The sequence below is a fragment of the Balaenoptera borealis genome, assembly GCF_965194805.1.
Source record: "Balaenoptera borealis genome assembly, chromosome: 3".
Classification (NCBI taxonomy): Eukaryota; Metazoa; Chordata; class Mammalia; order Artiodactyla; family Balaenopteridae; genus Balaenoptera; species Balaenoptera borealis.
This window is the reverse complement of record NC_138866.1, coordinates 173,805,240-173,831,631: the sequence shown is the minus strand read 5'-3', so window position 1 is coordinate 173,831,631 and position 26,392 is coordinate 173,805,240. Positions and strand designations below refer to the sequence as shown.

At 38.5% G+C, this 26,392-nt stretch overlaps 1 protein-coding gene and 1 long non-coding RNA gene across 10 annotated transcripts in view; both read left to right on the top strand.

Moving 5' to 3' along the window:
* Positions 1 to 26,392, top strand: part of ARHGAP21 (Rho GTPase activating protein 21) — a 133,245-nt gene that overhangs the window by 43,104 nt on the left and 63,749 nt on the right. For all 9 annotated transcript variants that reach the window (XM_082385224.1, XM_082385223.1, XM_082385222.1 and 6 more), the window contains 2 exons: positions 7,755 to 7,934; positions 18,549 to 18,573. In XM_082385224.1, the coding sequence (XP_082241350.1) occupies positions 7,755 to 7,934; positions 18,549 to 18,573 (205 nt within the window). The remainder of the gene's footprint in view (positions 1 to 7,754; positions 7,935 to 18,548; positions 18,574 to 26,392) is intronic.
* LOC309625725 lies at positions 18,580 to 25,585 on the top strand. Its single transcript, XR_014242708.1, has 3 exons — positions 18,580 to 19,518; positions 19,881 to 22,100; positions 22,426 to 25,585. It is a non-coding gene; the product is annotated as an uncharacterized lncRNA (long non-coding RNA).

Genomic DNA, 26,392 nt, shown 5'->3' with positions numbered 1-26,392 from the left:
ATCACTACTAGTAAGACAACTGCAAGACTATGCCCAGAAAATGGGTTTGAACGGATAATTTATGAAGAGAAGTACGTTCTGATTTTTACCATTTTGTGAGACTGATAATATTGACAGATTATAATGTGTCAGAAGAAAATTAGAGATAACTTACCAAAGTCATAGTAGTAGTCAAAACTAAGCTATTTATAAAACATTTCTAGAAAGTTCACACCATTCTTTCCAATTTTTTTCATTTACTTCAGATTTTAAAATAGCTATCTTCTATGAGAGTGAAGTTCTAAAATTGTGGAATTAAGAACTCATGTCTTTGACATGGTGGGATCTGAAAGTAAATCAGAGAGAGAAGAGAGAACAGTACTGTCTAGATAAAAATTACATTAAAGATCAGAACCCTGAATAGGGAAGGAAATCACATAGGAAAATACCAGCTGTTTCAAAACAATCCATAAATGAAACCTACAGAAGAAACAGCAGCAGAAAGGACCCATATCACCAATCAATTTATATGAAAGATATTATAAATGAATCTCTAAGTAAATAATAAACTTAAAAATTAAGAGTTATATTTTTAAAAATTAAGCCCAAGCATTTAATTGAAATATTTTGGACCAACGTCATCTAGATCTTTTAACTTCAAGTCATGAAAGTGTTAGAATTTCTTTGGCCATCATCTTTCATCTCTTAAATATTAAAATATCTACTGAGAGCTAGAATTAATTCTTGGAAAAGTACATCTAGACACATCTAGATATTCAACATCAAAGTAGTTTCAATTGTTATCAACCTGGATTGGCAAAAGAGAAAAAAAAATTTTTTTTTTTAAAGTTTTAAGAAAGAGACTCCTCGTCAACAGAAGCTCCACGTCAGGAGTTGCCAGGTATATGTAGCATATAAAGAAGCTTTATTCAAGATTCTTTTAACTCAATTGGAATTAAACAAACAAGCTATTTAATTAAACACACAAGGTCTCCTCATGTTGAAAATTTGTAGAGAAATGCCTCATGACAGAAAGTCAATATGTGAGGAATAATTTGCTGTGAGATTAACTCTCTGTGGCGTTAGGACTGTGGAGACAGAAGCTTAAAGATAGGCAGTGTCCAAATGTGTAAACCACATGGCATTTCCTCTCCACTCATGGCATAGAATGGAAAGAGTAGGTTGGCTCTATCACTTACTAGCTATTTTGACAAGGCACTCAACCACAGTGAACCCATATCTCCATCCGACTTCTTGTGGTACATAAAAATCTAGGAAGTTTTATGGGTATTCAAGATTTTGTTTTCCGCTTTAGACAAAACTATGTTTTACACACTGTTCTCCTGAGTATCTGAAAAGTGTTATTGTGTAATACACTTTTGAAATAAGCCTTTATGTATTGGTGACCCCTGTGGTTTTAGAAAAACAGTTAAAAGAGTACTTGCTATGTGTGACGTACTGTTTTAAACACTTTACAAACTTTAACTCATTTAATCTTCATGAGAAGCTTATGAAGTAGGCACTATTATTACCACCCTGGTATGGAAGACAAGTAACCGAGGTCCAAATGCCCAAGGCACGCAGCTGGTGATAAATCAAGGACCCAGGCCCAGGGACTCCGGCTCCAGAGTCCACGCCCTTCCCCCCTGTGTGTGCCATCTCCCCATGTAATGAAAGAAAAAACATCAAGCCCAGACAACAGTCATAACTAGAAGAGTTCAGTAATTCAACTATAAAAAAGGAAAAGGACTCACATGTTCAAATCATCACCGCGAGAAAGCCTGGCCCTAAAATAAGGCAGAAAAATCTTACTTTAAGCAACTGGTACTACTAATATTATCAGTGGTAAGATTTTTTTAAAAAATAGCAAAACATTTTCAAGTAATCCATAGGAGTAAGGCTTATAAACTTAGGAATATGATGGAGTCAATGTTAGGATCTTTTAGGATGAACATAATACTTTCTTATGCTTTATCGTGAATGATTCCTGGAATATACTAGGAAGCCATCCCCATTCTATTTAAAGTACAAATAATTACAAAAGATAGCTTAGGGGTTATATAGTTACTGTGTATACAGGGATTGTTTCTTAACTCTCTTGTGTTTGCTTTCATGACAGCCCTGCGTCTTTCACCTCTGGCAAACATTTAGACTTTGTACTTTTTACCTACGCCACTTTTTTTTTTTTTAAGCATTTTTGTTGAAGTGTAATTTACAAACCATGAAAATCACCTGTTGTTAAGTGACATTTCAGTGGCTTGTAGTAAATTTATACAGTAGTGAAACTTTCATTACAATCCACTTTTAGAACATTTCCATTATCCCAAAAGATTCTGTCGTGCCAGTGTGCATTCCCTTCTGTGAGGTTTTTATTACCTTTATTGTTGTATGATTAGCATTTTCCCCAATACTTTTGTCCTCTTTGCTTTGTCTGGTTGTTATATCTAGTTTTTAATCTTTATTTCGGTTTCTTTTAACCTTCAGTTATTATTCAAGCAGGTGACCTTGTTATGAAGTCTTTTCAGGGAATCAAATGTCAGTTCTTAGTGCACAGGAATGTGACTGCTTTGGTTCCAGCCACTTCTTGGCTTCTTGCACGCTGAGGCTGTTGGTACATGAATTGGTGCTCATGGTGGGGAGGTGAGACACGTGTAGAGATAACGTATTAAGGGTCTTCTCAAGTGGAGAAATCTGACTGCTGTGTCCTTCACTGTGTGCCTGCAGTTTGCCCTTGTTATAAAATTCAACAGATCAAAAGCCTCTGCGGGTAAGGAAGAGAAGGAGTGAGAAAGGCACATATGTGTATTTCTTTTCATCTTCTCTTTTTATGTAGAAAGAATTGTAACCCTTCTTTCCTGTAGGGAAAAGGTAAGGAGACTAAAGAGGATTCAATGTGATGTTCTTGGGAGGCTGAAATAATTGAGACAACGAAGCTTTGTTGCATCAGAAAATCTTAGTTTGCAGGGAGCGAAAAAGAAATTGCTTACTCTTCATCCCATTTTCTCCATTTTTGTAAAGAACTCAGTAGAACAAGACAGGACAGGCTCAACACAGAAACTTGAAGCATGACACCGGCATCCAAGAGGCTTATCTATATGGTTCAAAGGAAAAGGAAAGAAAAGTTGAATACATTTGGGAGCTGTGAGGCCAAGTCATAATAATCCATTAGAAATAAATTTAATACATGTAAAGTGTTTATAAAGTAAAATTAGAGTCCTGCAGAAAAATATAATTTAAAAATAATAGATTAGATCAAAGACCTATTGGAGGGAAAAGTCTATGCAGACTGCACAGTAGAAGAGATGACGAAAAGTAATGTGACGCAGGGGAAATATTCTAGCCTCAGATTCAGGAAACCATGATTTTAATTTAACCATGATTTTAATTCTTGCCCTGATACTAGCCAACAGTAATCTTAGACAAATCACTTCAATAATCCAGGCCTCAGTTTCCTCATATGTAACAGGAAAAGGTTCACTTATATTGCTCATACCTTAGATTCTTTTGTTCTTTAAAATTACACAAGGAGATGGCAACTGAGCACAGGAAAAGATGTTCGTCATTGGCCAGTAGGGAAATGCAAATATTACCACAACAAGATATCACCACACATCTATCACAGTGGCTAAGAGAAAAAATAACGACAATACCAAACGCCCTCGAGGTTGCAGAGAAACTTAGAAAGAGACACACACACACACACACACACACACACACACACACACACACGGGGGGAATGAACTTGCGTGCATATATAAAATAATTCTCTCATTTGGATCTCAAAAGGAGGATCCAGTCACTGCCTAAAGCTTAGCTAAACTACTTGGATAGTTAAGCCTAGAATAACAACTTTCATGCTACAAATTCTACCTGATTATGTGATCGCTTTTGCAGTTATTTGAGACTCAGCTTGAGTCCGCCATGTTGATATTTGGTGTAACTCCCCCTCCCGCTTAAAATCTCCAAGTTTTAGAAGGGGGAATAAACTAAAATGCATTTATGATAAATGAGTTTCAAATGTACAGAGTCTCCATCAGTGGCTCAGAGTCTTGATTACTGTAGCTTTATATGAAGTCTTGTTAAGTCCTCCAACTTTATTCTGCTTTTTCAAAGTTGTTTTGGTTGTTTAGGTCCTTTTCATTTCAAAGTGAATTTTAGAAACAGCTTATCAACTCTACACAGAAATCTCCTGGGATTTTGGTTGGGATTTCATTGAATCTATAGATCAATTTGGGGAGGGTTGATATTGTAACAATACTGAGTCTTCTGAACCATGAACATGGTGTATCTCTCCGTTTATTTAGATTTTCTTTAAATCTCTCAGCAGTGTTTTGGAGTTATAATTTACAGGTCTGGCAAATTTTTTGTCATATTTATACCTAAGTATTTCACATTTTATTTATTTATTTATTTTTAAAAAAGTTTATTTATTTATTTATTTATTTAATTTATTTTTGGCTGCATCGGGTCTTTAGTTGCGGCACGTGGGCTCTTTGTTGCGGTGCCTGGGCTTCTCTCTAGTTGTGGCATCCGGGTTTTCTCTCTCTAGTTGTGGCACGCGGGGTCCAGAGCATGTGGGCTCAGTAGTTGTGGCGTGCGGGCTTAGTTGCCCTGCGGCATGTGGGATCTTAGTTCCCTGATCAGGGATCGAACCCGTGTCCCCTGCATTATAAGGCAGATTCTTTACCACTGGACCACCAGGGAAGTCCCAGTTTTTCACATTTTAAATGGTATATTTTAAACGTCTCAACTTCCAAGTGCCTATTGTCAGTGTGTAGAAATACTGTTCATTTTTGTATATTTATAATACTTCCATTCTGTTGGATAGCACTTGGTCACAGCCTCCCCTATTGCAGGTTTGGCTGGGAAATGTTACTATCTAGTGTCTTCCCAAATGGAAAAGAACATGAAATTGATAAAATAGCTAACTAGTAACAACCCAAATATTGACTAATGATGAAAATGTTCAGGATTTAGAAGTCTCTTGAAAAATTGCTTCCAGGAGCATTTTTTAAGTTTAAATACCTTCATGTTAAGCAGATCATTGTGGAAGAATAGATAAGATTCACTAGTGGAACATAATAAAAAATGTAATGGAATCAAGCATATTCAAGTATTTGTCATTTGATAAAGGTGACATTTCAAAACTGCTGAGATGAACTTGGAATTGTAATTTCATACAAAATCTTAGCAGCAAGGTAGACATGTTAAGTTTGAGATACCTGTTAGATTGGGGAGATGTCTGGGCTAGAGATAAAAATTGGGGAAATCACCGAAAGCCAGAGTAGAGGTAGAAAGGCCCATGGGCTGAGTATTCAGGCCATGGTATTCCTAAATTCAGAAGTGGAGCAGTTGTTGAGGTAGCGAAGGAGACTGAGCGAAGAAGCCCGGCAGTTAGGAGGAAATTTGGTGTGGGAAGTCACGTGGAGAAATTTTTCAGGCAGGAAGTAATCCCCTGCACCAATTGATAGGTCACAGAAGACGAGGGCTGAGAATTGATCATTCAATTCAGAGACGTAGAAGTCTTTGGGGACCTTGACAAGAGCAGTTTCCGGGAATTAGGGAGGCAACAGCCTGATATAAGGGGATTTAAGAGACAAATGGGAGAAAAATAATTGGAGATAGCAGCATAGACAACTTTCAAGAGGTTTTCCTGTAAAGATAGGCAGATAAACAAAGTGGAAGCTGGCGAGGGCTGTGGTCAAGAGAGGATTTGTGTTGTTGTTTTAAGATAAAAGAACTTAGAAAATGTACACATACGCCGATGGGAATGATGTCGTAAAGAGAGAACATGATGTAAAACAGCGAGGGGAGAATCGCTGGGACCATTTCTTTGTCTAGGAAGAGAGAATGGGATCTAGTACATAAGTGCTGGGGCCTTAGAACAATGGGCAGTGCAGCCATTGTCACAGGAGGGAAACGGGAACGTGGCACAGTTGCAGGTAGGTGGGGAGATGGGGCCAGCAACTAAGCTCTCATTGTCCTGCTTGTGTGTTTTCTGTGTAATGAAAGCAACGCCATCAGCTCCAAGTGAGGGCGGGGGAGAAGGGATGAAATGGTCGTCTTGGATGAATGGACTGGAGAGAAAAATAGACAGACAACACTGAAGGCTCGCTTGAGGTTAGTGGTCATGAACTCAGAGGGAAAGCAGTCGGCTTAAGTTTGTTTTTCTCCACCCATGTTTGGCCACGTGTGTGCAGGTCCAGAGCAGGTCATGTTGATTTATCCAGGGTGAGGTTTTCTCAGGTGACTTTGAGGAAGTGAGAGAAAGGCAAAGGAGTGAACTGAAGCTGGTTTGAGAGAGAGGTGAGGACATGGGGCAGTGAGGGCCGGGGATGAGGTGGTAGGGCCAGCCTCGGATGGAAGAATCCTAAGGGTTGGCATGTGAGAGGGATGCAGGGTGGGCCGCTTGATTTGAGATTGCAGAGGGTTTTTACTCATGAGCAGATACAAGCCAAGAGTTGGAGAGAGAGAGTAGAGAACTGGAAAGCCAGGATATTGGAAGGATTTTCTATGTAGATACTGAATTTGCACTCAGAACCTGAAGCCTTAGCTCTTATTTTCTAATATCCTTTGCTGCCGTTGGACTGATAACATGTTTAGTGTTCTTACTCGCAACAGTTTCATGTCTCTTCTTTCATAGATTCTGTTTCTTAGTCCTTAGTGCTCTGTGAGATTTTCTTTGTTGTTGTCTTTCATTCCATCTATTGCATTTAAAATTTTAGCCATTATATTTCTCATTTCCCAGAGTTCTTTCTTGCTTCTGATTAACTTTTCATAGCATCCCTCTCTAGGAAAAAAATTGAGTTTTTGATAATCCGCATGATTTGTTGTACCACATATAGTTCATGCATCAGAATATGGTTCTTTTTCTCCAGTAAGTTCCTTTCTACACTCAGGTATTATATTTTTACACATAAATTTTTCCTCAAATGATGAAGTATATTGTGTTACATAGTTAACTTTTTTTTTTTTTTAACATCCTTATTGGAGTATAATTGCTTTACAATGGTGTGTTAGTTTCTGCTTTATAACAAAGTGAATCAGTTATACATATACATATGTTCCCATATCTCTTCCCTCTTGCATCTCCCTCCCTCCCACCCTCCCTATCCCACCCCTCTAGGTGGTCACAAAGCACAGAGCTGATCTCCCTGTGCTATGCGGTTGCTTCCCACTAGCTATCTGTTGCTGGGAATGTAAATTGATACAGCCACTATGGAGAACAGTATGGAGGTTCCTTAAAAAACTAAACATAGAACTACCATACGACCCAGCAATCCCACTACTGGGCATATACCCTGAGAAAACCATAATTCAAAAAGAGTCATGTACCAAAATGTTCATTGCAGCGCTATTTACAAAAGCCAGGACGTGGAAGCAACCTAAGTGTCCATCATCGGATAAATGGATAAAGAAGATGTGGCACATATATACAATGGAATATTACTCAGCCATAAAGAGAAACGAAATTGAGTTATTTGTAGTGAGGTGGTTGGAGTTAGAGCCTGTCATACAGAGTGAAGTTAAGTCAGAAAGAGAAAAACAAATACAGTATGCTAACACATATATATGGAATCTAAAGAAAAAAAAAAAAAAGGTCATGAAGAACCTAGTGGCAAGACGGGAATAAAGACACAGACCTACTAGAGAAGGACTTGAGGATATGGGGAGGGGGAAGGGTAAGATGTGACAAAGTGAGAAAGTGGCATGGACATATATACACTACCAAACGTAAAATACATAGTTAACTTTTAAACGTCTTTTCATTTTAGGTATCAAAAAGTAAAGATGGAAAAGAACAAAGTGAAACTGTATCACCATCCGAAGATGAAACATTCTCCTGGCCAGGTCCCAAAACAGTTATGTTGAAAAGAACATCTCAAGGCTTTGGTTTTACATTAAGGCATTTTATTGTTTATCCCCCAGAGTCTGCAATTCAATTTTCATATAAGGTAAGAGAAGTAATTAAAGTAGAACACAAGGCAATTCCTGTCTCCTTCTTGTCTTCCTCTCATCCTGCCTTCTTTCTATCTTAAAAGAATTGTGTTATATTTGCATTTTTATTATATTCTTTTCCATCTTTTAGATATTTTTTACCTTCTAGAACAAACACTTTAATCTCCTCTGAAAGGTCATACTGATCATGAACTCCAAATCTTTTTTACTAGAACTTCTAATTCTAAACTTCACTCTACTTTTTCTAATATGTAGCTGTTTTTCTAATATCTAGAAAGGTGGTGAGGTTTCTGGGCAGAGCATGCAGAGGAAATATTATAGTTCATTAAAATATTTGGACAGTTATAAAAAGTTATTAGAATTAGACTGATACTTAACTTTCAGATAGGTAATGTGATGGCAAGTCAGAATTTAAAAACACAGCTTCTCACTAGAGTGCATTACACTAATATGCTTCAACGTATAGGAACATAGTCTAATAAGCAGTGGATGGAATCATTATAATGGCAGCTGACATCCTGAGTACTTGTTCTGTATTCTTTATGAACATTATATCAGTTTATTATTAACCTCACATAACAGATGTGGAAACTGGTCTGAGTCATAAAATGAGTAAGTGGTGGGCCTAGGATTTGAACTTGGCCAATGTGAATGCCTGATGCTTAACTATTGTTCAACAGTGTAATGGAAATAATGACATTCAGAAGACTTCGAAGACTTTGGCCAAGCCACTTGACTTCTTTTGGCTTCTAGATTTCCATTCTAATTTGAGGGGATTGTACTAGAAGATTAGAAAGTCCTTTCTAATTCTAAATATCTATGAATCTTGGGCTGTCTTGTAAAACATAGTGTCAAATTGCTTCTGGAGGTCACACTTTTTTTATTATATCTTTCTTAAATATTTCTATCTAGGAAAATGTCTTATAAGATAAGCTTTTAAAGGTACTAAAGAGTTTTTAAGAATTATGAATAATTGCTATCTTTAGAATTAAAATTCACCAGTTTGGTGTTCCTGAAATACATAAAACAGTTGAACTGGATTCCCTAAGAATCTACTTTATCTTTAAATGTCTTAAATAGTATAACTTAGGTATTAGGTCACATATGAGAGTAGTTGAAAATTTAAGAGTCCCTTGCGTTAATTACATATTGAGACTGAATTTTATTTTTTGTCTTTTGGTTTTGTTTTGAAGAAGAGCTTTGGATCATAATGATATAGATAGTACAGTTTTTATAAGATAATTTTACTAAACACGGATTTCAAATGCATTATTGTTATTGTTATAATCGGAAAATATTTCTAGAAATTTTAGAGGCACAGTGTAGCTGCTAACACAATCTTTGGAGTCAAAAGGGCCTGGGTTTGAGTCCCATCTCTGCCCTTGTTAGCTTTGTGACCTTGGGTTAGTCTCCTAATAGACAGTGACGGCACTTTCCTCACTGTGGCTGTGTTGAGTAAGTGATGTAATACATATAAAACAGTACAGGAATTGGCAGACAGTAATTGCTCATTAAACCTCAGCTATTAGTGCTGTTATTTAACACAGATGTTCTTGAAAATAGGTCTGTCTTGTACCTTTTACATGGAAAATATTTATTGAAATCTTTTCAGTTGTAAAAATTTGTTCATTCACTTCAAAGGAGTATATAAAAATTAATATTGTAGAGCTTTCAGAAAATGTTCAGTTAATACAACGTCTTTATTATGTTATGTAGCTGGCAACCTTGGCAGTCTCAGAACAGAGCATATAACCAGGAAAAAACTATGTATTTGGGCAGCCAAAATAAAGGTCAAAAATTATATAACAAGTTATCAGCCCTTCACTAAATCTCTGTTTTTCTTTCTGCAGTACATTGTAGTTTTTGTATGGTAGAGGCTGAACAAATATTTGAATAAATGTATGCCGCAGACCGGCTGCAGAAAGCTAGAAGTTCCTGGCGGTGAGGGGTAAGGAACTGAAAAGCACCAGTATGGGGTCAGAAGGGCCAAGACAACTGATGGTTGCAAGGCTAGTTTATTCAAAGAGCATGAATGTATATATAGGTTTAGTACGGAACGAATACCAGACAACAAATCAGCAAACCTTGTATTTCCACATAATTCTGTCGCCACTATCTATGCGCCATTATCTATGCGCCATTATCTATGCATCACTATCTATGCATCACTATCTATGCGTCAGCATGCCTTATGGGCCGTTCTTTGGAGATACAGACTTCCCCCTCAGGGCAGCACGTCCTTCTTCTGGGGAGCAACCAGGGGCTCTTAGATCCAGAGCAGGCACCTGGAACGAAACTGGCCGCAAGCCATTTTCCTTTTTTACGCTCAATACCGCAGCGTCAGGAGTGCATACCAAGAAAGAGACAAGCAGTTCTCCGCAAAGCAGAAAGCTGAATAAGCTTACAGCTTGGGGGCCACCACATTTCCCCCTTTTTTATTATTTTTTAAAGCTTGATAATGTAGTTTTAAGCCATGAACATCCTGACGCAAGACAGCGAAGCGCCCCATTACAAATCTAACAATACAAGGTAATAAACCGATCACCAATAAAAGTAGTACACCAATTGATATCAGGCCTGAGAGCCCTCCATGAATCCATTGTATCGGATTTAGCCCTTGTAGTTGATCTAATAATCCTTGAATCAAATTCTGGGGTCCATCTTCGTCCAGGTGGGCCTCTTGAATAGCTTGTATTTCGGCATTTAACTTTTGAATATCAAGGCTAATGTGTCCATCAGTCCATACACTTAATATATGCATTTTTACTTTTTCCCAATCCCATTGTGAATCATTATATAAATGTTGAGTTACACAAATCCAGGTATATTTGGCATGACAAATCAAACGCATTTTTAATTTTAAAGCCATAACTTGATCCCCTATTCCTATTAAAACATTTTTTAATTCATCTACTTCCGTTTTTAGTTGGGTATCAATATGACTTTGTAGGGCTAATGCTACACTAGTATTTTTAGATAACTGATTAACATAATGAGCCTGGTGAATAGTTTGTGAAAGAGCAATCCCAGCAGTGGCCGCAGTAGCAGTTAAAGCTGCTAAGGCTAGGATTGCACATATTAGAACACCTATAAATCTCTTTGGTCGTTTTAATGCTTCAGTCAATTCCAGCCAGGCTTGCACGCCAGTGTTATGATACCATGGTTCAGACAAATTAACAGGTAACATTACATAAGAAGGTTGCTTCATAATCATAACAGATGTAGATCCTTTAACGGGCAAAACACAACTACTAAAGATACAATTAACACAAGTAATATTATAACCTATAGGATTCATAGTGTTTTCTACAATTAAATCTCCAATCAATAAAGCATAAGGAGGAGCGACGCAAGTAATCACCGGTCTATAAGAAAAGGATAAGGCAAGTTTCCAGAATTCCCATTGCTTGTAAAAAACAAGGCTGTTATTATTAACGGGGACAGAAGAAACTAGTATGGTGCCATTATCATAATCTAAAGTACACCAGACAGAGGCTTTAGTCCATGTATCATTACAAACAGGAAAATCAAACTGCGGGAATTCAGAAGCCATAAAAGCAGGAAATTGTAGTCCTGTGACAGTCTTTACGACCGTAATTTGATGTCCAGCTAATAACGTCCCTTGATTACCTATGGTAGTTTCAATACACAAATAATGTCCAGTATCTTCAATTCTCAAGCGATATATGCATAGAGAATGATCCAACGAAGTATTAGAAGCAAGCTTAGTTACTCTAGCATTCATGTGAATGGGAACGTTATCCTTATACCAAAATACAAAGGTGGATAAATCTTCTCGTCTAGGAACAGTCTGTTTGCAAGGAAGACAAATATTAGATCCCACAGCTTTATAATTTTTACGTAAATGAGTAAAAAATTGAGAATTTACAGTGGTTTGGTAAGAAATAGCATGTTCTAAAGCAACAGCCTTAACACAACCAGAATTGGTACTCATAGGACTTAAACAAACAGGGAGAGTATTAAACCAATTAGAGTAATTAACAGAAGTATTAGTAATAGGCAAATTTCCTAGCACTCTTCCAAAAGTAGAATCATTATAGAAAATTGGAAGGTCAGCTTCAGACCATGTAACAGGTTGTAATAAAGGAGGATCGGGTACATAAGCCCAATAAGATTTAGCCTCTATAGGTGGGGCTGCCAATACAGCTATCATGGCTAAAAAAAAGGTAAGAGGAGAGCGAGGATGAGCACTCTCCTCCATAATCCTACGTGTTTGAAATACTAAACATTGCAATTGATACCAAGTAATTTGATTTCGATCTCCCCTCGCCTCCCTGACAAGTTGTCTCCTACTCCGTCGCCGCATTCTTCTCGTCCGCCGGGGGAACCGGTTGGGGTGTGCTGTGGTCGATTGCGAGAGCCTCAGGCGACGCATTCTTCGAGTCAGGGTGTTTATTGGTGATGGCATGATAATGTCGAACCAAGCGCTCCGGGAGCCACCGCGGAGAGTCTGCCTCCCTAGGGAAAACACAAACATGGCCTCGGCCCCATACTAAAACAGGGTCTGGTCCATGCCAAAGGTTAGTCATGGGATCTTTCCATTTAACAAGCGCTTTTTCAGTAGGGGTTCCCGAAAGACCTGTAAACAATCGTTCATAAGGCGTGTGACTAAATGCATCTAAAGTTAAAAAATTTAAAATAAATAAAGCATGATTAAGCATAATCTGAGGAGATCTATCATATTCCCCCTTTTTTATTTTTTGTAATGTAATTTTTAATTGTCGGTTGGCACGTTCTACAATACCTTGACCCTGAGGATTGTAGGGAATGCCTGTTTTATGTGAAATATGGAAAGTTGCACAAAAATTGGCAAAAGCTTTACTCGTATATCCTGGAGCATTATCTGTTTTTAAAGCTTTAGGAATTCCCATAGATGCAAAACAATGAAATAAATGAGTAATTACATATTTAGTAGATTCCCCAGCCAAAGGCGTAGCACATATAAAATTAGAGTAAGTATCAACAGTTACATGAACAAATTGTAATTTACCAAAAGAGGGAATATGAGTAACATCCATTTGCCAAAGATGATGAGGGAGTAAACCCCGAGGATTGACTCCAAATTGTGGAACAGGAAGGTGGGGTAAACATTTAGAGCAGGACTTAACAATGTATCGGGCTGTTTCTCTAGAAATAGAGAATTGTTTTTGAAGCATAGCAGCAGATTGATGATGTAAATTATGTGATTGAGTAGCAAGATCCTGAGGTTGAGATAAACTTAAGCCTATAATCTTTGTATTTTCGTCAGCCAATTGATTTCCCAAAGACAATGGGCCAGGGAGACCTGAATGGGCTCGAATATGTAATATGGCTACAGGAAACTCATGCTGACGAATAATCTTTTGTAGTTGAAAGAAAGTCTGAAACAATTGAGAATCAACAGTATTGCCAATTATAGCAGTTTCTATGTTACGCAAAATAGTAACCAAATAATGGCTATCTGTATAGAGATTAAAAGAACAATGTGAAAAGATTTGAAAAGCCAAGGAAATCGCATGTAATTCAACTCGTTGGGCAGAGGTATGATCTGTTTGTTCTTTATGAAGTAAGTCATCAGAAATAACCACAGCGATGCCATTGGCAGAACCATCAGTAAAAACATTTGGGGCATTGAGAATAGGAGTTGAACAGATAGTTTTTGGAAAAATAAATAGATGTTGAGTAGCAAAATGAAGGAGCTTATTAGAAGGATAATGATTATCAATAATTCCTGAATATCCAGCAAAAGCAAGAGCCCAAAAATCAGAGACAAATAATAGCCAAGAATATTGATAAGTAGTATAAGGTATAATAATAGAATTTGGTTCATATCCTACCAACTGAATATTTCTTCTACGACCCAATTGAACAAGGGTTGCTATTAACTCATAATAAGGTGTAATGACTTTATTAGGCGTATTTTTCATATGAATCCATTCAAGAATTCCTGTTTCTTGCCATAATAAGGCGGTAGGGGTATGTGACGTAGCACAGATTATTAATAGTATAGGTAAAGAAGGCTCAATTCTAGTTAGCTGAGCAGATTGTATTGCTTTGTTTACAAGCTTGAGTGCTTGTTGAGCTTCAGAAGTTAAAATACGAGGGGAAGAAGGATCAGGACTTCCCTTTAGGATATTAAAAAGAGGCTGTAACTGACCCGTAGTTAATTTTAAAGAAGGTCGCAGCCAATTAATATCTCCTAATAACTTTTGAAAATCATTTAAAGTTTTAAGAACGTCAGTCCGTATCTCTATCTTCTGAGGTGTAATATTATAATTTGTGATATACTTACCAAGATATGAGAAAGGTGGGTTCATCTGTACTTTGTCAGCAGCAATGACTAGTCCTGATCGTGACAAATGACTTTGAAGGGAATTATAAGCCTTAAGTAAAATATGTTTATCAGAATAAGCAAGTAATAAGTCATCCATATAATGAATAAAATATATCTGAGGGAACTGTTTACGAACAGGGGCAATAACTTGAGCTACAAACTGTTGACATAAAGTAGGACTATTAGCCATACCCTGAGGCAGCATTTTCCATTGATAACGTTGCATAGGTTCTATAAAATTTAAAGAGGGTAAGCTAAAAGCAAATCGCAACTTATCAGCCGGAAATAGAGGAATAGTAAAAAAGCAATCCTTAAGATCAATAATAATAATCATATAATTTTTAGGTATGGCTGCAGGAGAAGGCAAACCTGGTTGCAGAGCTCCCATAATTACCATAGTTTGATTAACAGCACGTAAATCTTGCAATAAACGATATTTTCCCGATTTTTTCTTTATAACAAATATAGGAGTATTCCAAGGGCTATTAGACTTTTCTAGTCTGCCCAAAGCAAGCTGTTCATTAATTATATTATGAGCCGCCATTAATTTCTCCTTAGAAAGGGGCCATTGGTCCACCCAGACAGGATTATCAGAAATCCAAGTTATAGGGTCAGCATGTGGTGGAGGAGAATCCAAGGCCCCTAGAAAAAACCCAAGCCTGTTTTATCCCGTTTATTATCAGTCTGTAAGGGTAATTTATTTCCCTGTTGATTTTTTCCCAAACCATTCCTAGGATCATAACCTTGATTTAACAATATATTAGTTACAGTAGGGTTGGGACTAAGCAATAGGATTCCCATTTGTTGTAATATATCTCTTCCCCAAAGGTTAACTGGCAATCCGGGCAATACGTAGGGTTTGAATATTCCTTGATTACCTTCAGCATCCTGCCAATGTAGGTATTGCGAACTTTGTTGTGGAGAATTAGATTGGCCAATACCTTGCAACTGTGTAATGGTTTGGTGCACGGGCCAATTTTTTGGCCAATGTATAAACGAAATAACAGAAACATCAGCACCAGTATCTAATAACCCAGAAAAAGGCCTTCCATTTATTTTTAATACCAATTGTGGTCTTTCCCTACCAATTTGTTGAATCCAGTAAACTGCATCAGAGGAACCGAAAGCCCCAGTTCCTCTTTTGTTATGTTGTAAAATTTTTCCTTCTGGTATGAATGGAATTAATAGAAGCTGAGCTATTCGCATACCGGGTGTGATAAGAAAAGATCCTTTTGATGTTTGAACCATAACCTTTAATTCCCCTTCATAATCAGCATCAATCACCCCAGGAATAATAGTTAAGCCTTTCATAGACATACTACTTCTTCCAAGGATTATACCAACTGTTCCCTGGGGTAAAGGCCCAAAAGTTCCCGTAGGAAGGGCTTGGGGTCCCATATCCGAGGTTAATAAGAATTGGGTGGAGGCACAGAGGTCCAGTCCTGCACTATTTGGCGTGGCCCTTTGAAGGGAGGAGATTCCATTCCCTGAGGAACAAAGGTCTGAGCTGGAGGCGGTGGAGCAGGTTGTGGGGGGATTATTGACATTGCTCCAATTGTTTGATGGGGCCGGAGCAGGCCCCTCCGGAAGTTTCCCGACAAGGGAGTTCCATCTTTATGAGTCACTGATCGACATTCTTTAGCCCAATGCCGTCCTCTTTTGCATCGGGGACAAATTGTGGGAGGAGGAGATTTACCTTGAGGCACAGAACTTACGATAGGCATATTAGGAGTATCAACAGTACAATTTTTTGCAAAATGACCTGGCTTCCCACATTTAAAACAGTTTTTACTTTTAGCATTTGGCCCAAATCCTGCCTTAGTTAGGGCTGCAGCTATAGCTGCTCCCTGTAAGTAAGATGATCCAATATCAGAACAAACTCGAATATAATCCTCTAAATTTCCTTTCCTTTTCCATGGACGTATAGCTGCTTGACAAATATTATTAGCATTTTCGAAAGCCAATTGTTTGACGATAATTGCTCCAGAAGGACCATCAGAAATAATTCTATCAACAGCCTGTAATAATCTATCCACAAAATCAGCATAAGGTTCATCTGCCCCTTGCCTTATTTTAGCAAGGTCTTCAGTCCTAGTGGAGGCAGGTAAATGTTTCCATGCATGTAGAGCTATATGACTGATCTGAGCATAAGCCACAAAAGGGAAAGCTAATTGATCCTGTAATAACTGATGTTGTCCTTCCCCAATCAACATCTCATAATTTACTAGCACATTATGTGCAGTATTTCTTTCAGCTTGTTCAGCAGCCTTTTCATAATATTCTGATTTCCAAAGTAAATAGTCGCCACCAGTGAGACAAGCACGAGCAATAGATTTCCAGTCTGCTGGAGGCAATGCTTCTGTTGCAATAGTATCCAACATAGTAATAGTGAAAGGGGCTGTAGGCCCATATTGTGCACAGGCTGCTTTTAAATCTTTCAAAACCTTAAAGGAGAGAGGCTGATATTCCCGATTATTTTGTTGTGGATTTTGAGGATTGGGTCGTTCCACCACCGGGCAGCAGAATAAAGGATCCTCCCCTCTATTAAGAGCTCCCCGTACTGCTTGTTGTAAAGGACTAAGCTTAGGAGGGATAGGGACAGAGACATGTAATTGCTGTAACCGCGGAAGAATATTTTCATCAGGATATTTTTCAGCCTCATATTTGGCTTCTTCACCCGCTAAATCAAAAGAAAAGTCATCATCATCAAGTGAATTAACACTTTTTATCCTCGGTGGCAACGGAGGAGCAGTAGCTACTGCAGCAACATGTTCTACAGATTTAGCTGTTAATTTTGGAACTGAATCATAAATTGGATTAAAACAATCTCTTATTAAATTCCACAAGCTAAAAATGGAAACTGAAACAGAAGATGGTCCATGAGCTTCATGATATTTAGATAATTCATCTCCTACACGAGTCCAAATTGCTAAGTCCACTGATCCTCCTTCAGGGAACCAAGGACAAGCATCATATACTAATTGCAAAAATTCCAGAAGTTGTGAGGTAGTTACCTTAGTTCCACGGGCTTTTAACATTGAAAGCAAAACCTGAGCAAATAAATCACGCTCCTTAGAGCCCTTTTGTCCCATATTATTTTACTTCTGACTCTTTCTCGAGTTACCGTCCTAAAAACGAAATTATTTCTTGTGGCCACACTATCTCACTCGAGAGTTCTACTTACCTGAAATCTTCCGAAATGCCTCACGCACTCAGGTCCCTGTGCGGGCGCCACTTGCCGCAGACCGGCTGCAGAAAGCTAGAAGTTCCTGGCGGTGAGGGGTAAGGAACTGAAAAGCACCAGTATGGGGTCAGAAGGGCCAAGACAACTGATGGTTGCAAGGCTAGTTTATTCAAAGAGCATGAATGTATATATAGGTTTAGTACGGAACGAATACCAGACAACAAATCAGCAAACCTTGTATTTCCACATAATTCTGTCGCCACTATCTATGCGCCATTATCTATGCGCCATTATCTATGCATCACTATCTATGCATCACTATCTATGCGTCAGCATGCCTTATGGGCCGTTCTTTGGAGATACAGACTTCCCCCTCAGGGCAGCACGTCCTTCTTCTGGGGAGCAACCAGGGGCTCTTAGATCCAGAGCAGGCACCTGGAACGAAACTGGCCGCAAGCCATTTTCCTTTTTTACGCTCAATACCGCAGCGTCAGGAGTGCATACCAAGAAAGAGACAAGCAGTTCTCCGCAAAGCAGAAAGCTGAATAAGCTTACAGCTTGGGGGCCACCACAAATGTATTTTTGTGCTAGTTTTTCAAAGTTGCTTTTCTAATTTCCCAGCTAGAGGTAGATAACATGGCAGCAAGACAGCCTGGTAGCAATGAAAGCAACCAAATAGATAAAGCTCAAGGTTTTAAATATATACCAATTTGGAGCCAATGTATCCAAAGACAGTTCTGGGTCCAGTAATAGCCTTTGAAGGCCCATTTTTCAGTGTATAGTACATAAGTGATGACCAGCCTGGCCCTCTCTATACAGCTGTTTACTTCTGACAACTCTCCTTGGATGTCCATTTTAGACATCTTACATTCAGTATGTCAGAAACTTCTGTTGTCCTCCTCATAAACTGGCTTTACCTGTAGCGTTCCCATCTCCGTGTATGACAGCTCCCTCCTTCTGGCAAGAGGCACTGTTAGTGAGACTGTAATTGGCACATTTTGGGGAGGGCAATTTGACTTGAATTGAGCCTCACTGTGATTTTACCAGTTATAAACATTATTCATATATGAATATGTTTTTTTTATTTTGTAGGATGAAGAAAATGTCAACAGAGGAGGTATGTTATAAAAGGTTTAATTTTTCTCTGAATGCTTTTTTTACCCATGCCCTTCCAGTCTTTAAGTAATATTCAATGAGATGATATAGTTTTTGGAGTCCAAATATATAACAGTCCTTAGATGTGAGAGTCATAGAAATTAAACGTTTTTACCGTAGGCTTCAAAATTTTATGGATTCCATTGTGTCACCATAATTTGAATGTGTGGTGATTTTATTGTCATTTATATATTAGTGTTTATGTGGGGGAACGTATCATGATTCTCAGGGAAGTAATTCTGAGATTTTTTATTCAATTAGTAATGTTTTAAATTTAGTGATTCTTTTAGTGTGTGTTTTATCTGCTAGATATATTGGTTGAAATATTGAGAAGTAGAGTATTTTGGTTCTTGTAGTTAGTCTTACTCTTGATTTAAACATATTTAATGAACTTAAAAGGCTGGGGATGGGGTTATTTCTTAAAAACTGCCATTTATTTTTGTTTTAATCTTATATGAACTTTAATGAATTAAAATTTATACACAATAAAAAGCACCCATCTAGAAAACTTATTTGTATATAATTTTAGATGTTTAAAAAGTTTTAAAAATAGTGAAAAGTTTCCATATATCTTTCATTCAACTTCCCCTCGTGTTAAAAACATAACTATGGTACAATTAACAAAATTAAGACACTCCTATCTAAACTGCAGAATTTATTTGGATTTTTCCCCTTCTCTGTTCCTGGAGTTCACATTGCATTCACTTGTCACACCCCCTTGGTTCTTCTAGTTTGTGACAGTGCCTCAGTCTTTCCTTGTAATTCACGGGCTTGATAATTTTGAGTAGCACTGGTCAGTTATTTTGAATGTCTTTCAATTTGGTTTTGTCTTGATGTTTTCTTATTATTAGTTTGAAGTGATGCATTTTTAGCAAGAATACCCATTTGCATGTAATTTAAGTGCACTGTTACACTTAAGTTTTTTTTTTTTTTAAAGGTTGTAAGTTTCATCTTTTTTTTTTTAATTATTAGCACCTTAAATTATTTATTTATTTATTTATTTATTTTTTGGCTGTGTTGGGTCTTCGTTTCTGTGCGAGGGCTTCCTCTAGTTGTGGCAAGCGGGGGCCACTCTTCATCGCGGTGTGCGGGCCTCTCATTATCGCGGCCTCTCTTGTCGCGGAGCACAGGCTCCAGACGCGCAGGCTCAGTAGTTGTGGCTCACGGGCCTAGTTGCTCTGCGGCATGTGGGATCTTCCCAGACCAGGGCTCGAACCCGTGTCCCCTGCATTGGCAGGCAGATTCTCAACCACTGCGCCACCAGGGAAGCCCACACTTAAGGTTTTGTTGTGATAAATATGTAACAGGAAACCACCATTCCAATCAAGATGTGATATCAAAAAGAACCTTTCCGTCATTCCATAAAGTTCCCTTGTATGGCTTTGCTGTCAACACTCTGCTGGCCCTAGACAGTCGCTGATCTGCTTTCTGTCACTATAGATGAGTTTTGCCTCTTCTAGAATTTCTTATAAATGGAATGATACAATGTGTACTCTTTGTATCTTTCAAAGATACATCTTCTCAGCCCATCTTCTTTGGCATAGTAGTTTTGAGATTCACCACTTTGTAAGTGTAGGTACTAATAGTACTACTTTTTTTTGCTGAGTGGTTTTTCCCTTGTTTGAATAGACCATAAATTGTTTATCCACTCACCTGTTGATGAACCTTTATAATACCCATATCTGATTTGAGGTCTTGGAATGGTTATGTTAAGGGTTAAACTGAGAGGAAAATGGTTTCTTTCAGCACTATCAAAAGTAATGAGTGTGTAGGGTGAGGTAGGACCCTTCATAGTTGTCACCGTTGTGCAAGATGGGCCACTCCTGTGTCACCATCTGTCGTGCACCAGGGCTCAGGATGGATTCCAAATGTTACTTGGCCTTAGTGGGGAAAGGGAAGACTGACAAAACCACGACAGGCAAGAGAAAAGAAGACGTGGGTCCTCTGTCTCCCCATCATCCTACAGAGTGATGTACTGATGCCTGGACTACCTACCAGACACACAGCACCTAGAATTTCATGCCTGCCGTGTTCTAGTTTCTACTGGGAGAGATAAACTGCTAATACATGTAGAGGGACTTAGTTATAAAACTTTATTCTGCAGATGATTATATTTCTGACACATCCATTCACTGAAGTGACATTTCATTATATGCTTTGACTGGAGATAATAGACTTAAACATTTGTAAAGGAAAACCTGAAAGATCTAGATCTAACAGAAGGGGATTTGGAGAGGCATGATAAAGTGAGACTAAAGGGTGTGATCTGCTGGGAAAAATTACAGTTTAAATACCATTTTATTTATTAATTTATACTTAATCTCATTCAAAAAAGTGTTTGTGTCCACATGCATGTATTATAGTAAGATAAAAATAAGATTAAAACGTTCATGGGGGAAAAATGAATTAAACTGACATTTGAGAGGTTTAGTACACATAAATGCGTGCTGTAGATCCTACACTGTTATCAAAGATGGGCTATATATAAATTTGCTTCTGAGCTTTTCCAGTGGCAAGAAAAAAAAAAGAGAGAGAGAGCAAGAGAACGAAAGAAGGAGAGAAGGAAGGAAGGATGGATTATTATTTAAGGATTAGCCAAGGATTCACATTATCCATAAGAAAACAACATCTGGTTTGCACTGAAGTCTGAGACACATTTCTCCTGTGGTTCCTCCTAATGGAAACAAATAATAATATAGTAGGTAACATCCTCAATACCATCCCTTTATATGACTATTTTTTAAGAGACTCCTCAATGTAAGCTGATTTCAAAACCCCACGGTCCAATTTAGTGTAAAGAACTTCTCAACTGGGGACAGATTTGCTCCCCAGGGAACACATGGCAGTGTCGGTTGTCGCAGTTAGGGTGGGGGGAGGGTGTGCTGCTGGCATCTAGCAGGGAGAGGCCAGAGATGCTGGTACGAATCCTACAATGCACAGGACACCCCCCCTTCCCGCCCCCGCCGCCCCAAAGAATTATCCGGCCCAAATGTTAATAGTGCCAATGTTGAGAAACCTTGGGTTATAGTGATGGATACCAAAACAATGGCCCAACTGTACAGGTCCCCAAGAGTCTGGCTTGATCTGGTGACAATACTCAGACCATTTAGAAGAATGGATATTCAGGACTACATATCCAGTGATCTTTAATGATTATTATACCTCACAACTGAATTTTGATCTGAATTGAGTTACCGCTATAGTTTGAGGTTAAATTATCTGGCCATTCTACTGGCATTGCATGTTGTCAATGAAGGAATAATCATGAGTAAGAAAAATGTTAGTTTAAGAAAATACAGAGTCAATCAATATATTAATAACTAGAAGATAAAATAGCTAAAAGAAAAAAAATCAAAGAATGTAAATAATTGAAATGTAATAATCTTATCAGGAATCCAACAGATTGAGGGAGAAGATAATTATAAGCTAGGTTAACAATTTAATTTAAAAGACCAATAGAAGAATTAAAATAAACACAACATAACTAAGGTTTTTTTTTTTTTTAATTTTTTATTTATTATTTATTTATTATTTTTATTTTTGGCTGTGTTGGGTCTTCGTTTCTGTGCGAGGGCTTTCTCCAGTTGCGGCAAGCGGGGGGCCACTCTTCATCGCGGTGCGCGGGCCTCTCACCATCGCGGCCTCTCTTGTTGCGGAGCACAGGCTCCAGACGCACAGTCTCAGTAGTTGTGGCTCACGGGCCCAGTTGCTCCGCGGCATGTGGGATCTTCCCAGACCAGGGCTCGAACCCGTGTCCCCTGCATTGGCAGGCAGATTCTCAACCACTGCGCCACCAGGGAAGCCCATAACTAAGGTTTTAAAATAAGCAAAATACAAATTCAAGCACCTTACGTCCTACGAAGCAAGGTCCATCAAAGTAAGATTATTTATAAAGTCCAGAACATCTGTATGTTTTCTTCCTAAGAAGAAGACTATAAGAAGATATGAGAATACCTAAAGAAATTATTTTATGATATGTTTGTAATATACCTGAAAGGAGAACTACTTGATTTTTTATTTTTTGGAGGGTGGTAGAAATTAATATATGATTGAGGACTTAATCTATAGTAGGAATCATAATATATGTTATTATGCTGTTTAATCCTCACTGTAATGCTGTGAGGTGTGAGACAGTATTCCCATTTTGTAGATGAGGAAACTGAGGCTGAAAAAGACGTAAAGTAACTTGCCCAAGATCACACAGCTAAGTGACAGAGCTGGACTTCCAAATCAGGCATGTATAACTCTGAAGCCCATCTTCTTTAAACTGTGCGATTTTATATCTGTTGACTTAAAAAAATAGTTTGACTTACGTAGGGTCAAGAATTAGTAGATAAATATAGGGTATATTTACTATGTTAGGAAATTAACTCTGTGAAATGTCTCCGCATTGAGAAAGTTAAAAACAAGGAAACATGGGGGACTTCCCTAGCGGTCCAGTGGTTAGGACTCCCAATGCAGGGGGTGCAGGTTCGATCCCTGGTCGGGGAACTAAGATCCCACATGCTGCCTGGCGCAGCCAAAAAATGAAAATAAAAACCCCAAAACAAGGAAACCTGTTCCATATTTGTGAACACTTAAAGACAAAGAATTCACAACAAGGTCAGGGAAACACCAAGTTCAGAGTCCCCAGACATCTTATAGGAGCACCCACCACTTGTTACTGGACTCTGAATAGCTGGCCGGCAGTGGACCTGGAAAGTTAAATGAGTTTAAAGAGTTCCTAGTTCTCGTGTCCTTTTGCCTCCCTGGGCCAGGCTTGCTTTCGTCATCCCAGTTGGCAGTGGGGGTCACAGGCTGGTCTACAGAGGCCTACTTAGTTTACGTTTAGTACTCATAATACCATTTCAGATAAACTGATCAGATCATCCGTCAGAACATATTCTATGTGAAAAATATCTTCTGACTTGTGAACAATTATTTATAGATCCGTTTAAAAAATACAACCTATTTAGAGACAGACGACATGTAATCTATTATTTTGACTCAGCTGAATGTTTCGATATTTATTTTATAGTCTCATTTCCTTTTCAGACTTATTTTCAAGCGTACTGAGATTACGAAATCCTTTTATATGAATTTTGTTTAATGAAATAGAATCCCAACCTCCGGTGTAATGATCCGAGTCAGAGCCTAGAATCACTGGAGAGAAAAGAATTCCCAGAATTTTATTCAAGCTCCTAAGAGATCCTGCTATGTTGCCAGAATTCTGTGAGACGGTTGAAAGGTTTTGTTTGCTGTTCTTTCCTTTTGGCACCTCAGTGGAGTCTCTTTTGCCAGTTACTTTTCTGATTATTCTCTTTACCCAACTTTTCCATTCTGTTATATATTATTTATCATATCTTGTATATATGTGTCCTCTCTTGTGTTTTAAAAGTTATTTTTCTTTCTTGTTGGTTAGTTTTCTGCGCTATAATGCAAATACTGTTTACAAGAGAAAGGCCATTAAGGTAGAAAAATATTTTTTGGTGATAATAATGCTGGCGGATAATTGCTACCTTGCTGACGTCCTGTTGTCCCTTAAATCATAAATTCATAAATAATCAAAATAAGAATAATAGAAGGTTTGTAATTACCATTATTTCTCCTTTACTTATTCTATGAGAGAAAGTCTACCTCAGCTTAGTTGTAGGGACACTTCCAGTATTCTAAAATGTGTATGTCATTTTGTTAGATGTTCAATAACTGGTGGATTTCTACTTTGGCATTAAACTTTATATTCAAGCATGTTAATAGTAGAAAAAAAAAGTATCTGGGAATCCTGTATACTTTCTCAGTAGTAAAAATTCGTATTTTGTGATTGCAGTCACTTCTGACAAACAGCTCTGTAGTCTGTGTTAGAGTTTTCTAATGAAGGATAGTTTAGTGGCAAGACATAGAACCCCCCCGCCCCCGCCAGGCCACCTTAGGAAAGATGTGTTAATTCTAAGAAACAAATAAGACATCTCCAAATTCAAAGTCAAGTGCTGTAGGATACCCAGGGTGCCCCAGACACCAGAATTAGGACCTGGAAAGTAACTAAATGCAGGGTAACAACACAGACAACAGCAACAAAATCTTGGCATATGATCCTCCAGAGGCCCAAACTCTGCTACTTACAGGATGGTTTAAATGATGTTCACAGATAATTTTGATTATACATGATTGTCTCACATGCTGACCTCTGTAGAAGGAACAACCCTCACTGTATCTTCTTCCTTCCTTCCTCTCTCATCATAATAATTCCAAATTCCCCAAGAGAGAAATGTAATTGGCCTAGTTCATCATTTAATGAACAGCACTCACTATGTTTAGAGATCAAATGTTCTTCAGTTTAATGAAGATCTAAATTCTGTAGAGCTGAGAAAATTGAGTAAATTTTATGCCGTTGATTTCCATTAATAGATTGAAAACCTATTCCCTCAGGATAATATAACACTAAATTATGGACCTGAAAATTGGTTGGAAGAAGAAATTCTTATTATGGGTAGGTCTGTGGTCTATGCTGTGGTGGTAGGGTGTCAGAATTGTGTTCATGTTACTTTTGAAATGTAGCAATACTAACCGAGTGGGCTCCACAGATCTCATGGTATCTTTGGGAAGGCACATTAACTGAACCCCTTAGGACCCATTTTTAACTGTATTGACAGGTAAATTATTTGAGTTTTGAGTTTCTCTGGTAGTTAGGTAAATATACTAATTAGCTGCATATTTTTATTAACTTCTAGTGCCGTTCAGTTAAACAACCACAGGTGTCTTAAACTATCTTGAAGATATTTTACAAAGTAGAAATGATGATGGTGGTGGTGATGATGATGATGGTTGTGATTGTGGTGATGAGGACGATGATGGTGGTGACGGTGATGATGGTGGTAGTGACCGGGTGGCAGAAGCAGCTAACTTACAATGTGCCAGGTGCTGTTCTAAGACTCTGCATGGATTAACTCATTTAATCATCACAACGACCTTCTGGGGTGGATATTACTATCATCTCCATTTTTTTTTAAATTTTATTTATTTATTTATTCATGGCTGTGTTGGGTCTTCGTTTCTGTGCGAGGGCTTTCTCTAGTTGCGGTGAGCCGGGGCCACTCTTCATCGCGGTGCGCGGGCCTCTCACTATCGCGGCCTCTCCTGTCGTGGAGCACAGGCTCCAGATGCGCAGGCTCAGCAATTGTGGCTCACGGGCCTAGTTGCACCGCGGCATGTGGGATCTTCCCAGACCAGGGTTCGAACCCGTGTCCCCTGCATTGGCAGGCAGACTCTCAACCACTGCGCCACCAGGGAAGCCCTCATCTCCATTTTTAAGATGAGGAAATTGAGGCACAAAGTGTCTAAGTAACTAGCAAGTGGTAGAGTTGGACAGTTTGATTCTAGAGTTTTCTCTCAATTCCCACCCCAGCTTCTCAGAAAGAACTTTACTCTCACATAATTCATTCTTGAAAATGTGAAAGAAAGAGGGTTCTGTTCCCTTGAAAGTCAAGCAGTATTTAAAAAATCACTGAGGGACTTCCCTGGTGGCGCAGTGGTTAAGAATCCACCTGCCAATGCAGGGGACACGGATTCGAGCCCTGGTCCGGGAAGATCCCACATGCTGTGGAGAACTAAACCCGTGTGCCACAACTACTGAGCCTGTGCTCTAGAGCCCGCGAGCCACAACTACTGAAGCCCGTGCACCTAGAGCCTGTGCTCCACAACAAGAGAAGCCACCGCAATGAGAAGCCCGTGCACAACAATGAAGACCCAATGCAGCCAAAAAAAAAAAAAAAAAGTAAAAAAGTCACTGATTCAAAATTCAGGTA